General features: G+C 45.0%; 1 protein-coding gene across 4 annotated transcripts in view; it reads left to right on the forward strand.

Annotated features, from left to right (window-relative positions):
* Drosha (drosha, ribonuclease type III) overlaps positions 1–12,830 on the forward strand; it is a 110,488-nt gene that overhangs the window by 65,375 nt on the left and 32,283 nt on the right. For all 4 annotated transcript variants that reach the window (XR_383823.2, XM_006520021.3, NM_001130149.1 and 1 more), the window contains 3 exons: positions 309–369; positions 10,925–10,984; positions 12,407–12,506. Coding sequence is in view for 3 of the 4 variants with exons in the window: in XM_006520021.3 (XP_006520084.1) it covers positions 309–369; positions 10,925–10,984; positions 12,407–12,506 (221 nt within the window). In the remaining variant the exon portion in view is untranslated. The remainder of the gene's footprint in view (positions 1–308; positions 370–10,924; positions 10,985–12,406; positions 12,507–12,830) is intronic.

The raw sequence follows: 12,830 nt of genomic DNA on the forward strand, positions 1-12,830 counted from the left end.
TTGGGTGACAGTAAGACGCTCCTGTCTGCTCTGTGCTGCTTCCGAAGGCCCAGAGCCACCCGTCCTTGGGCTGATCCCCTGGTGGCTCTGTGAACCCCTCCCTCTGCGCCTCATGCATCCTGGGTAACAGTCACTTTGGGTGCGGAAAATGTTCTTACTTCAGTCACATATTTTGAATAATGGAATGCAGATGACAAACTTTTTAAAGTCCAATTGGGGTGAGAAGAATTCCTTTCTTTATATCATATGATTTTCTAAAATAGTTCTTAAATTATTTATTTGTATGTTTGTGGTTTTTTTTTAAATAGGAATTAATACCCTAATAAATATCATGTCACGCCTTGGCCAAGATGATCCAACTCCTTCAAGGTAAATTTTTAAAAAGCAGACTTGTGAGAAGTAATGTACATATTTTGTAATTTACTCACTTCAAGTATAGACTTCAAATGGTTTGGCGAGTATATTCGTGAAATTCTTGAACTGTAGGTGTCTAATTTCAGGGCATTTTCTTCATATTAAATCCAATACCCTATGCCCACGAGTAGTCCTGGTAGCTCTCAGGCTCCCCAGCCCTACACAACGGTCACCTCTTCGCTAACACCTTTCTGCACAGTCTGGGAGCAGCGCTGCGCTCCGTGTCTTCTGCACCTCACTTCTCTTGGCATAGGATTTCTGTGTAACAGATATCCCTTATTTCTTCTCTTGCTAAATAATACGCCATGGTGTGAAATCTAACACATTTTGTTTATTCACTCAGTGGTTGTTGGGCTTGTGGACATATGCTTTGACTTTTCTTGATATTTATCCAGGAATGGAATTTTGAGGTCATATGGTAACTGTTTTATCTTTTAAGGAACTTTCTTTAAAAATTCACAATAGCAGTATATACTATGTCTCTTAAAAACATTTTAATTTAAAATTTTGGTTTGTGTAAGTGCGTGCATGCGTGTGTGTGTGTGTGTGTGTGTGTGTGTGTGTTTTAGTATAGTGCATGTATACATAGTGTGTGTGTGCACTTTCTCTATTGCTTTCTACCTTATTGTACTAAGATGGGCTCTCTAGCCGAACCAAAAGCCTGTCCTTTTGCCAGGCTGACTGACACCGAGCTCCGGGATCCCCCTGGGTGAGGCGCAGGCCTGCAAGCTGTGCCCAACTGCTCACATGGATGCTGGAGATTTGAGTTCAGGTCCTTGTGTTTCCACTGAGCCAAAGCCCCAGCCTTGTCTAGGGCTTTTATGTAATTGTCTATGTGACATGTCTGCCTCTTTCAGACCCTAGCCATCCTAGTTGGATGTAGTTTTTCATTATCCCCTGATGTGCCATGATGTTCGGCACTGATGCCTGTACTTACTGGTTGTTTGGAAAAATATTAGTTCATATCTCTCTCACATCTTTAGTTTTTTTAATTAATAATTTAAATCAACTTTTTTTACATTCTAGATGAGACTCTTATCAAATACATGATTTACAAAATCTTTCCTTGTTCTAAAGATTGCCTTTTAATCTCCTGATGTCCTTTGAGACAAACAAATCTTAATGAATTCTGATTTATTAGTTTTATTGATTGTAATTTTGGGGTTATGCCAAGAAAGCTATTCCTAAGTGTAAAATGTTGGTTTGTGTGGGTAGTAGTAATATTGTGTATGTACACATACATGTGCACACACTTTTGTTTCTTGTGTAGTTTTTACAGTGTTACATAGTTTGTGTAGATTTTTTAATCTGTTCTGAGTTACTTTGGATGTTGTGTGATGTAGAGACCACCCACTGTATTGTTAGTGGTGTCTAGTTGTTCCAACAGAATTCATTGAGGAGTTTCCTGGTGCTCTGTTAAGGATATGAGTACTTGTTTTAAAGGCTCACTTCTGTGAATGTGGGTGGGTCTACCCTCTGCCAGTGCCACACTGTCTTGATTGATAGCTTTGTAGGAAGTTTTGAGATACTGGTTGATAGCTTTTTCTTTCCCATGATATATATATATATACACAATATTGGCCATTGGTTGATTTTTTTTTCCTTATTTCTTGATAAAACAAAAGATATGTCTTAGGGTTTCATTGCTGTGAACAGACACCATGACCAAGTCAACTCTTCTAAGGACAACATGTAATTGGGGCTGGCTCACAGGTTCAGAGGTTCAGTCCATTGCCATCAAGGCGGGAGGGAGCATGGCAGCATCCAGGCAGGCATGGTGCTTGAGGAGCAGAGAGTTCCATCTCTTGTTTCAAAGGCAGCTGGAAGACTGGCTTGCAAGCAGCTAAGAAGAGGATTTTTTTTTTTTCCATTTTTTATTAGGTATTTCGCTCATTTACATTTGCAATGCTATACCAAAAGTCCCCCATAGCCACCCACCCCCTCTCCCCTACCCACCCACTCCCCTTTTATGGCCCTGGCGTTCCCCTGTACTGGGGCATATAAAGTTTGCGTGTCCAATGGGCCTCTCTTTCCAGTGATGGCCGACTAGGCCATCTTTTGATGCATATGCAGCTAGAGTCAAGAGCTCCGGGGTACTGGTTAGTTCATAATGTTGTTCCACCTATAGGGTTGCAGATCCCTTTAGCTTCTTTGGTACTTTCTCTAGCTCCTTCATTGGGGGCCATGTGATCCATCCAATAGCCGACTGTGAGCACCCACTTCTATGTTTGCTAGGCCCAGGCATACTCTGACAAGAGACAGCTATATCAGGGTCCTTTCAGCATAATCTTGCTAGTGTATGCAATGGTGTCAGCATTTGGAAGCTGATTATGGGATGGATCCCCGGATATGCTAGTGTCTACATGGTCCATCCTTTCATCTCAGCTCCAAACTTTGTCTCTGTAACTCCTTCCAAGGGTGTTTTGTTCCCAAAGAAGAGGATCTTAAAGCCCATGCCCACAGTGACACACTTCCTCCCACAAGGCTACACCTCCACATAGTGCCACTCTCTGGGCCAAGCATATTCAAAACACCACAATATCTGTATTAACATCTTCATTTTTGTTTGGCTTTGAGTCCTTTCTGGGAAGGAAGTGGGCTGAATCTATATGAGATCTACATCATGTTTTGGCTGCAGGGTAAAATGTCCTTCATAGGTTTGAGTGTTTGAGCAGTTGGTCCCCAGCTAGTGGCACTGTTTGGAAAATTGTTGAACCTTTAAGAAGTGGCTCTTTACTAGAGCAAATGAGACACTAAATAAGCCTTATAGCCCACTTCTTGTCCATCAGTACTCCCTGATGGAGTCACTGGACAGGCTACCACACTCCTGATGGCATGCCTTCTACACAGTGATGTACGGTATCTTGTTTTAACTGTAAGCCACAGTGACCCCTCCTCGGCTTGCTTCTTGCTAGGTATGTGGTACATACCTCGTAAACTGAATAAATAGGACTGCTGTCTCATTGGCCAATGAGACACTGAGTTTGCTGTTGGGAGAGTTACTGGTGTGTAAAGTAGAGCAGATTGTATTTTAAAAGCCTTTTGAGAAGATTGCTTGAGTGACGCTCCCTTTTAGAATGGGAGGTGGCAATGTTTACTGGTCTTGGCTGTGACTCCCTCTGACCAGGTTCTAGTTGAGTAGGGAGATGAGAGCTGAGGCACTAGTAGCCTCAGAGGCTGCCTTCACACTGCTTCCCTTTCTGTCTTACTTCATACAGCTTGGTGATGCCTTATTTGAAATGCTTGGGACCAGACACACTAAGACCATTTCAGCGTCTGAATCGTTAAACATGCGGAATACTGCATTCACTTTGAGCAGCTCCAGCCCAAAAGGCCAATGTTCCCAAATCCAAGACATGTTAAGAGCACTGAGACGATTGCTTGAAAAGTTTTGCGTTCTGTTTTTACCTCTGGTGCTGTGATTAAAATAATAATAAAAATAGTAATAACAGTCTGACCAAAAGCAATTTAGGGGAGGACAGGATTAGTATCAGCTTTCAAGTCCATTATTGAAGGAAGGTGGGGCAGGAGTCTAGCAGGGACTTGAAGTAGAAACTGAGGAAGAACAGTGCTTGTTGGCTCACTCACACACTGATTCCTATTTACTTAACTTTCTTACACAGCTCACAACTGTCTGCCCAGGGACAGGGCTGCCTTGAGTGGGCTGGGCCATCTGACATCACTTAACAATCAAGACATTCCTTCATAGACATGGTCTCCAGTTAATCTGGTCTGGACAGTCCCTCAGCCCAGACTTCTTAGGTGGAGGCTCTGCTCTGTCAGGCTGACAGATCAAGCTAACGAAAACTGCTGGGGTCGGGAATCGTGACACTAGGTTTGTAATTTAGATGCTTGCCCATGTGCCAGTTTTCCTTCTGGCTTGACTCACATTTCTTCCTTTTGATGTTGTCCTAGTTCCATGTATTTTTTTTTGTTCCTCTTCAATTCAGAGGTATAATGGAAAACTGAGCAATGGTGGCATACACCTTCAATCCCACCTTTAATACACCTTTAATTCGGAGGCAGAGGCAGGCTGATCTGTGAGTTCAGGACCAGCCTGTTCTATAGAGTAAGTTCCAGGACAGCCAGGGCTAGGGGAAAAAAAAAAAAACACCCTGTCTTGAAAAACAAACAAACAAACAACGGGAGGTATAAAGAAAAGCAGTGCAAAACTTTAAAATTCTAGTTTGAAATGTCGTCTGTGTCTTAACTGTGGCATTCTTTCAGAGTCTGAGATGATAGAAGAACTGGTTCAAAGGTACCTAGTCACACCCAGGGAGGTAAAATGGCCCTGGGTCTGTTTTACCCTATGTCAGAGGCTCCAGATGACCAGGTTTTTATACTTGTAATACATTTTCATTTAGGGGACTAGGGCACACATAGTGTGCTGCGTGTGGGCGTTCGAGGACAGCCAGTAGGGAGCGGGTTCTTGCCTTCACCACGTGCGTCCAGGTGTCCAGCGGTGTCCCGCTCAAGCTTGACACTTAGTGCCTTTTCTTGCCGAGCCGTCCACTGGCCTGATGACCAGTTGTGCTTGTGTTTGTTGGTAATTTTTATTTTATGTGCGTGTTTTTCCTGAAAGCGTGTCTGTGCACCAAGTGTGTGGCTGGTCCCTATGGAGACCAGAAGAGTGTCAAATCTCCTGAAATTCGAGTTATAGACTGTAATGAGCCAGCATGTGGGTGCTGAAATTGAACCCAGGTCCTCTGAAAGAACATCCAGTGCTGTTAGCCACTAGGCCATCTCTAGCTCCTGACGACCAGTTCTTAACACAAGGAAGCCTGCACAGTTCCTAGCAAAGCACCGACACCACCACTGTTGTCTGTATGTGCAGTCCATCTTTGTTCAGGAGGACTCTCGCTCGTGTCTTCCACAGTTTCCTCTTCCTCTCTCCCTTCCTCCTCTTCCTCTGTGTGGACGAGGCTGTCTGGTAGTGCATGCCTGGCATTCATAACACTCTGGCTTCCGTTGCTAGAGAGTGTAGGAGTATGAGCTTGAATGTGTGCGGCTGTGAACGAGAGGGGAGGGGAGGACAGAAAAGGAGAGGCGGTGTAGGTGGAACAAAAAGATTGAAATCTCAGAAATACGTCATTTCTTGAAGCTTCAGAGTAGACAGCAGGTAGAATCTAAAACTGAGGGAGCAAAAGTGGTTAGATCTAAGATCTAAGATGGCGGAGTACAGCAGCCGCCCGGAGGATGCAGGCAGAATCGTGGTACCGCAGGCAGCACTAATAGCTTCTCTTATTCTCTGACTTCTGCCGTGGATTTGTGGGCTTTGTGGATGTAGAGTTGACCTCAAGTGTCTGATCCGAAAAAGCCCCCTGGCCTTGCTGCAGGGTCTGCTGCGTGACTGTTGCCTGTGCCTCTGAGCTGTTCGGCCACAGAAGCCCGACTTAAGACGCTTCGTACAGATTTAATTCAGCAGACCTTTATCCCGGGCCTTTTAAGCTGAGGCAGTTTGCAGGTATTTTAGGGGATCCAAAGCCAAGTTCCACAAAACCCCCAGTCCTCGGGAGGCATGATTGCCTAGGGTAGGATGAGGATGCTAGAAACCTGAATTATATAGGAGAGGCTCTGATAAGTGCTTTAGTGAAGATCAAAAGTGAACCGTGCAAACCGCCGCCAAGGGGCTCAGGATAGAGCAGGCAGTTGTTTCGGGATGATAGGTCAGTTTTGTACTGTGCACTTGAATAATTGAGTTGACTTTAAACTATTTGCCCTCTCCTTTGCTTGTTTCTTAGTTGCTGTTAGAAATGGGATGCAGTTGTCTCTGCTTCTTGGAAGCATCTGCTTATCTTTGAAGCACACTTCCCAAGAGTAAGAATTGGTGGTTAGATATCAAGCAAGAGGTTGGGGAGAGAATGTTTCTAGTGCTGATCAAGGGGAGCAGAAGGGAGGACCAAGCCAGCACGTTGGTCCACTGAATTCTTCCCAGACTGTTTCTGGTGCCCCTACCCCCTGTGCCCACCCTGCAGTACTATACGAGCTACATTCCACATTCTGCCTGTTCGCCCTGGAGCCGCTGTTTCGTTAGACAACTCTGAGCCTCACTTTTCAGTCTTCGCTGTTGTCTGCTCCAAAGCTTCTACCAAGTGAGCAGAGGCTGAGCGGGCCCCCTGCCAGCCGCAGCTCAAGTGAGCTGGCCCTGGACTATGTTTGCAGGCATGTCTTCCTCATGTGGAGAGCCACAGGCATTCTTTCTTCCTCACATGTTGGTAACGGTCATTTTACATTGGCTTCCAGAGCCCAGGTGGCCTTGTGACGTCCTGCCGGTGTTGATTCCATGATCCATGTCTTGTTCTTTTGCGTATTCTGATCATGCAGCAGAGCTAGTTTTCTTTTTCTTTTTCTTTTTCTTTTTCTTTTTCTTTTTCTTTTTCTTTTTCTTTCTCTTTCTTTCTCTTTCTCTTTCTCTTTCTCTCTCTGTCTCCCTCCCTCTTTCTCTCTCTCTCTCTCTCTCTCTCTTTCTTTTTTGTTTTTTTGAGACATGGTTTCTCTGTGTAGCCCTGGCTGTCCTGGAACTCACTCTGTAGACCAGGCTGGCCTTGAACTCAGAAATCTGCCTGCTTCTGCCTCCCGAGTGCTGGGATTAAAGGCGTGCACCACCACACCCGGTTGCTAATTTTCTTTATTCGACAGTGAGGGTTTTAAAGTCTGTGTTCCTGCTCTTTTCTTCCCCTTTCATCTTGTAGCTAGCTCTTTTCACAGACACTTCAGTAAATACGCATTAAAACAAAAAAGTTACGGCTTACAGTAGTTGCTGTTTGTGCGTGTGGTATATGTGTAGGTATGAGTACAGATGCACTTGCCTTTGTGTGTGTATGTGGAAGCCAAAGGTCAGTACCTTCCTCTGTTACTCTCCGCAGCATTGTCCACACGACCATGCTAGTCCAGCGAGCCTGAGATCTGATGGCCGTGTCCTCTTCTCTCCTTCCCTCAAATCCAGCTCATAGAGTGGGAGAAGTTGCTGAGGTGGGAAGGCGGTTCCCTGACCTTCAAGGTCCCTATAGATCTACCCTACCAGTCACTGAGACTGTGTGAAAAATGTGTGTTCACCCCTGGATTTGGAGGTGTAAATGTGACAGATAATCTCAATCTCGTAACGCCTGCTAGTTCAGTTCTCACAACAGCGTTTACTACTTGGCAGACGTCTCACCCTGGATCTTGCTTTATTGTTAACGAAGGTGCTTTAGCAGAAATGGTGAAAGGGACAGGAGGTTTGCTGCTGCTGTGAGCAGCGGTACCTTACTCTGAGCTTGTTATACTGCTGTGACAGAACACTGACAGAAGGCAACTTGTAAAAGAAAGAGTTAGATATGAGGGTCACCATTCTAGAGGGGGGTCCATGGCCGTCTTGGTGGGAGCATGGCAGCCAGGGAGCGTGGCACAGGAGTTAGTGGCAGAGAGAAATGGCAAAGCCCGCCCTCAGTGACATGTCCTCCTAATCCTTCCCAAACAGTCCCGTGGGCGGGGCCAAGTGTTCAGATCTGCGAGCCTGTGGGGCTGTTCTCATGCAAACTACCACTCAGTAGGAACTGACCTGCATGATAGTAGCTAGAGTGGAATTCAGTCCCCATTTTGGGGTTTATGACTTATCGCTAGTTTAGTCATGATGTAGAAATTAAAAAACTAAAGCCAGATATGGGTAATTTTAAAAAATGAATAGTAAATTCACTATTGAGCAAGCTATTTTAGTACTGTGAGCTTGGATTTTAACAAACTGAATGGTCAAGTTTCTCGTAGTTAAAATACTAGACAAAGTCTTTGTCTCTGTGAAAATTCATAAAAGAAATTAAGGTAAAATTTATGGCAGTAAGACCTCATTTAAAGTCATATGACTTAAAGTAGCTCCTGTTCTTTGACTAGATGTCTTGTTATTCTCTAATAAAGCCTATAGTTCAGATATAGCTTGTCTTCTCAATACAACCCCAAACTCCTAACAGAGTTTTATGTTTCACATTAAATAGACTTTGCTGTATAATACTTTGAATTGTCAGAAAAAAAAATCTCTATTAAAGAAAATGGACTTTTATTTTCATGGCTCAGAATAGCATAGTATAACTTATTTTCTCTTAGAAAATTTACCATTCCTTTTTAAATTTGTGCGTGTGTGTGTGTGTGTGTGTGTGTGTATGTATGTGTGTGAAGAGAGACATGCCCAGGGCAGACAGACAGACAGACAAGGTATTCTGTAACTCAGGATGGACTTAAACTTAAGGGCATTCCTCATGCCTCAGTCTCCCAATTGCTAGGATTATGGGTGTGAGCCTTTATACCTGGCAATTCTATTTCTTCTTAGAACAAGAACTGAGTAACTTAAAACACACACACACACACACACACACACACACACACACACACACACACGAGGACTATTAAGGTTGTCTGAGTCTATGTTTAAATTTATTAAACATATCAAGTCTTTATTACTTGATGCTTTCAGGAAGAATCATTGGCAGACACTTTTGGAAGTTGGTGGTTTTTGTTTGATTTGTTTTTGGTTCTGTTTTTGAGACGGAGTCTTGTTTTTTAGACTGCCCTAAACTAAGTAGCCCAGGTTGGCCTTCAACTCAAACCCTTTCTGCCTCAGTCTCTTGAGTGTGGGGTTACAGACACACCGCCCTGCTTGGCTCAACTAAAAAAGTAACATGTAACCCTCCTAGTCACCCTTGGCTAATGGAGTAGCAAAGCAACGGCAGCCAAGCCCCAAGCATCCCTTAAGCAGGTGTCCATTTGGCCAGAGTGAGAAGTTTGTTCATAGGGCCTACCGCTTTGTGTGTGTAATATGTGCACACGTGGTTGGAACAGTCGTCACACAGGTGGGAGATACTAGCACGGGTGGCACATACATTAGGCCCTCTTAAAGGGCTAGACACCAGGTTTGTAAGTGTAATACATCTACAGTCTAAGAAATCAGTGAGATCAGGAAGTTCTCAGCACAGGCGTAAGTTGATGATACATCTCTTTATTTTCCCCATCCCCTTTTATTCTCCCATTATTGACAACTAATTCCTTTTCTGAATGCCATTTCCAATACTGAGGATTGAGCCTCGGGCCTCATGTGCAGGGCAGGGCCTCCACCTCTGAGCTACAACCCCAACTGAATCTCCTTTTCACATAAATATAAGCCATCACCTGGGATGAGTGTTGAGGGTGACTTCTTTATAGATGTTGCTTCATCATATAAACAAAGTGTGATCTGTGTCCTAGGGAGGTGAGCATTCATGTTCATGAGAGGCATGGCGTCATCAGGCAGAATTTCATCGATTTTCTTCCTGAACCCTTGAGAGCTAAAGTGGATTTCAACTGTACCTGAGTGTACAGGAGCAGAGTGGAAAGTTCTGCGGAGGGGGAAGGGCTGGCCTAAAGAGAGCAGTGACCGTTCTGTGCAGTGCCCTTTCGGAGAATATCTAGTGCTTTGGAGTAGGAGGCCATCACACAGGTGGGAGAGGATAGCTGGGACCACCGAGGTAGCAGATACATTCGGCCTGTTTTAAAGGACTAGACACGAGGTTGAGTTTGGAGGTGAGGAGATGAGATGCTGTCTGGGTAACCCTTCTGGAATACACTCTCCTTTCTCTGATTCTCCTGATCAGTATAGAGCTATTCACCATAGTCACTGTGATAGCTGACTTCTCTGGAAGGTTTTCAAGTCTTGTTTCTAGGAAAAGAAAGCCTGAAGCTTGAAACTTGGAACCATATAGTATGAAGGGCTGAGCCTCATCCTCCCCACCTCTCTTAGTTACTTCTCTGTTGCTGGGAAGAGGCACCATGACCAAGACAACTCTTAGGAAAGGAAGCATTTAAATGGGGCTAGCTTACAGTTACAGAGGGTTAGCCCGTTATCATCATGGTGGGGAGCATGGCGGCAGGCAGGCAGGTGCTGGAACAGTAGCTGAGAGCTGCATCTGATCTACAGGCAGAGAGAGACACTGCCTGGCATGGGCTGTTGAAACCTCAAACCCCAGTGACACTGTTCCTCCACCAAGGCCACCCCCACCCCACCCCCAGATCATTAAAATCCTTCCAAATAGTACCACTCCCCGTGACTAAGCATCCAGATATACTAGCCTGTGCGGCTGCTCTTCAAACCACTGCACCTTCCTACTGTGGGATCTGAGTGGCTTCAGGCTAAGATAGGAGAGTCATTGCTCTTGGGTATGAGAGAGAGGCCTAGAAGGTGTTGGGTAACTCCGTGAACTAACCCTGTGTTTCCCTGTTTCAAGAGAAGGGGGAAAAAGTAAATGTGCTGGGATTTTTTATTTTGTCTTTTTGTTTTGTTTTATAAGTAAAAGCTTTTTAAAATTACGTTTGCTGTGTGTGTGTCAGTCCGCCCATCTATGTCATGCGCGTGTATGGAGATCCATGGACAGATTGGCGTCATTCTCTCCTCCGACCGCGTAGGCCTGGGCTGCATACTTGGGTGATCAGGCTTGCTGGCAGCGCCTTTGCCCGTTGAGCCGTTTCCCTGACCCTAGTGTATTAACTGGTCTTGACGTTTTCATTGTAGGATTAATCACAACGAAAGGTTGGAGTTCCTGGGGGATGCTGTTGTTGAGTTTCTGACCAGGTAAGTAGGTCTTCCCCATCTAGCCCCTGCTCTCCCAGTGGTTGCATTTGCTAAGCATTGCCTTCTCTGTAATTAGCCAGCAGTTCTGAGCAAGGCACTGGGACGCCGTGTGTTTTCTCCTCTGAAAGCTTAAAAGCCCCACGTCTGTGGCTCTGGCCCTGACAACCGCTCTTGCCGCCGCCGTAATGAGTGAGATTACAAGATGAAAGGCTGGTGTCTCTGTCCTGTCAAGCATGTGTTAAAGTTGTTCACAGCCACAGGAGATGAGCTGGTCCTGGGCTAGACGCTTCAGAGCTTATATTCCATTTGAAAGGGAAAGGATGATATTTTAAAATGTCATTTCATCTTCCAGGATTTGCCTTTGATCCTGTTCTGTCTTTCTAATCTTGAGGGAAGTAAGGCTTCCAAGTAGTTTTAATGACTTGTGTGTGCGTGTGTGTGCGTGTGTGTGTGTGTCTGTGTGTGTGCGTGTGTGTGTGTGTGTCTGTGTGTGCGTGTGTGTGTGTGTGCGTGTGTGTGTGTGTTTTCTAAGATTTTTCATTGGGTTACAGCCTGGAAAGTGCATTTTGTCTTTCCATGCTCACAATCTTTTCCGTAAGGGAGGTGACACTGCTCCCCTTGGGACTGTCTTGGGCTGTTCTCATCTTTTTTTTGTTTTCCGAAGAAGAACATAAAGAGACGCTCCAAGACTAGCTATTCTAGTGGGCAGCAGGTTTGATGAGGTAGAGAGTGCTGTGGGAACGGGCAGCTGCAGCTGTGGTCCAGATGTGTTGTGGGCAGCTTCCTACCCTGGCCACACTTTGCCCTGGAGTTCCCTCACTCATCAATGTATAGAACCTGCCAAATGCCACTCACTGCTATATTCCTGGCTGCTGTATTCCTGACACTTGCTACTCAGGGCTTGCCCAGATTATCCTCGGGGGCCTCCCAGAGTCCTACCCAGTGAAAGGCATCTGTTTATAGGCCCAAGTTTGGACTTTTAGACGTTTGCTCTCATTAGTCACAAAAGCATGACAGATTGTATCATTATCAGATTTCAGAGAAATCTTTTTATTTGCTTTTATTTTTTGAGCCATGGTCTTATATCTAATCCTGACTGGCGTAGAACTCACCATATACACCAGGCTGGCTTTATACTTACGGTGATCCTCTTGTCTCTGACTCTAGAATGCTAGGATCACAGATGCCTATCACTGAGTCTGCCCCCAGAGAAATCTTTAAGCAGAAATCCATTTGCCCATATGAGTAAATGTTGCTTTTCGGGTTCTGTGTGTTGGTAAATAAATAACTTACTCTTTAGGTTAGTTCAGTGCAGCTGACCAGTATCTGTTGCAGGCACAGTTTCGCCACCTCTGTACTGCAGAGCTGCAGAGAGTTCGTGATGCGTATTTATCTGCTCTTTTCTGCTCTTTGTTCCTGCAGTGTCCACCTGTACTACCTGTTTCCTAGCTTGGAGGAAGGGGGCTTGGCGACCTATCGGACCGCCATTGTTCAGAATCAGCACCTCGCCATGCTTGCAAAGGTACCGTTGGGCATCGGAAGCAATCACAGAGTCTGACATTGTCTTCTGGAGCCCACATTCTGCAGCTCGGCGAATCGTGTGCTGGGGAGTCAGGTGTTATGGACCATGACTCCCCGGACCATCGTAGAGTTGTTTGTTTCTTTGTTTTGGTCTGTTACCTGTGTGAGTTTCACCAGCAGCTAATGAGCTCAGCTGTGAGGTAACTTGAAAAAAGAAGAGTAAGAAACAGACAGATGGACATGAACAGCTAAGCATTTGGGGCAAAGGAACACGGGAGCCATGCAAAAGAAATGAAATACTTTTGTAATATGTTTGTTTATTAAT

Source organism: Mus musculus, chromosome 15 (genome assembly GCF_000001635.26).
Source record: "Mus musculus strain C57BL/6J chromosome 15, GRCm38.p6 C57BL/6J".
Taxonomy (NCBI): domain Eukaryota; kingdom Metazoa; phylum Chordata; class Mammalia; order Rodentia; family Muridae; genus Mus; species Mus musculus.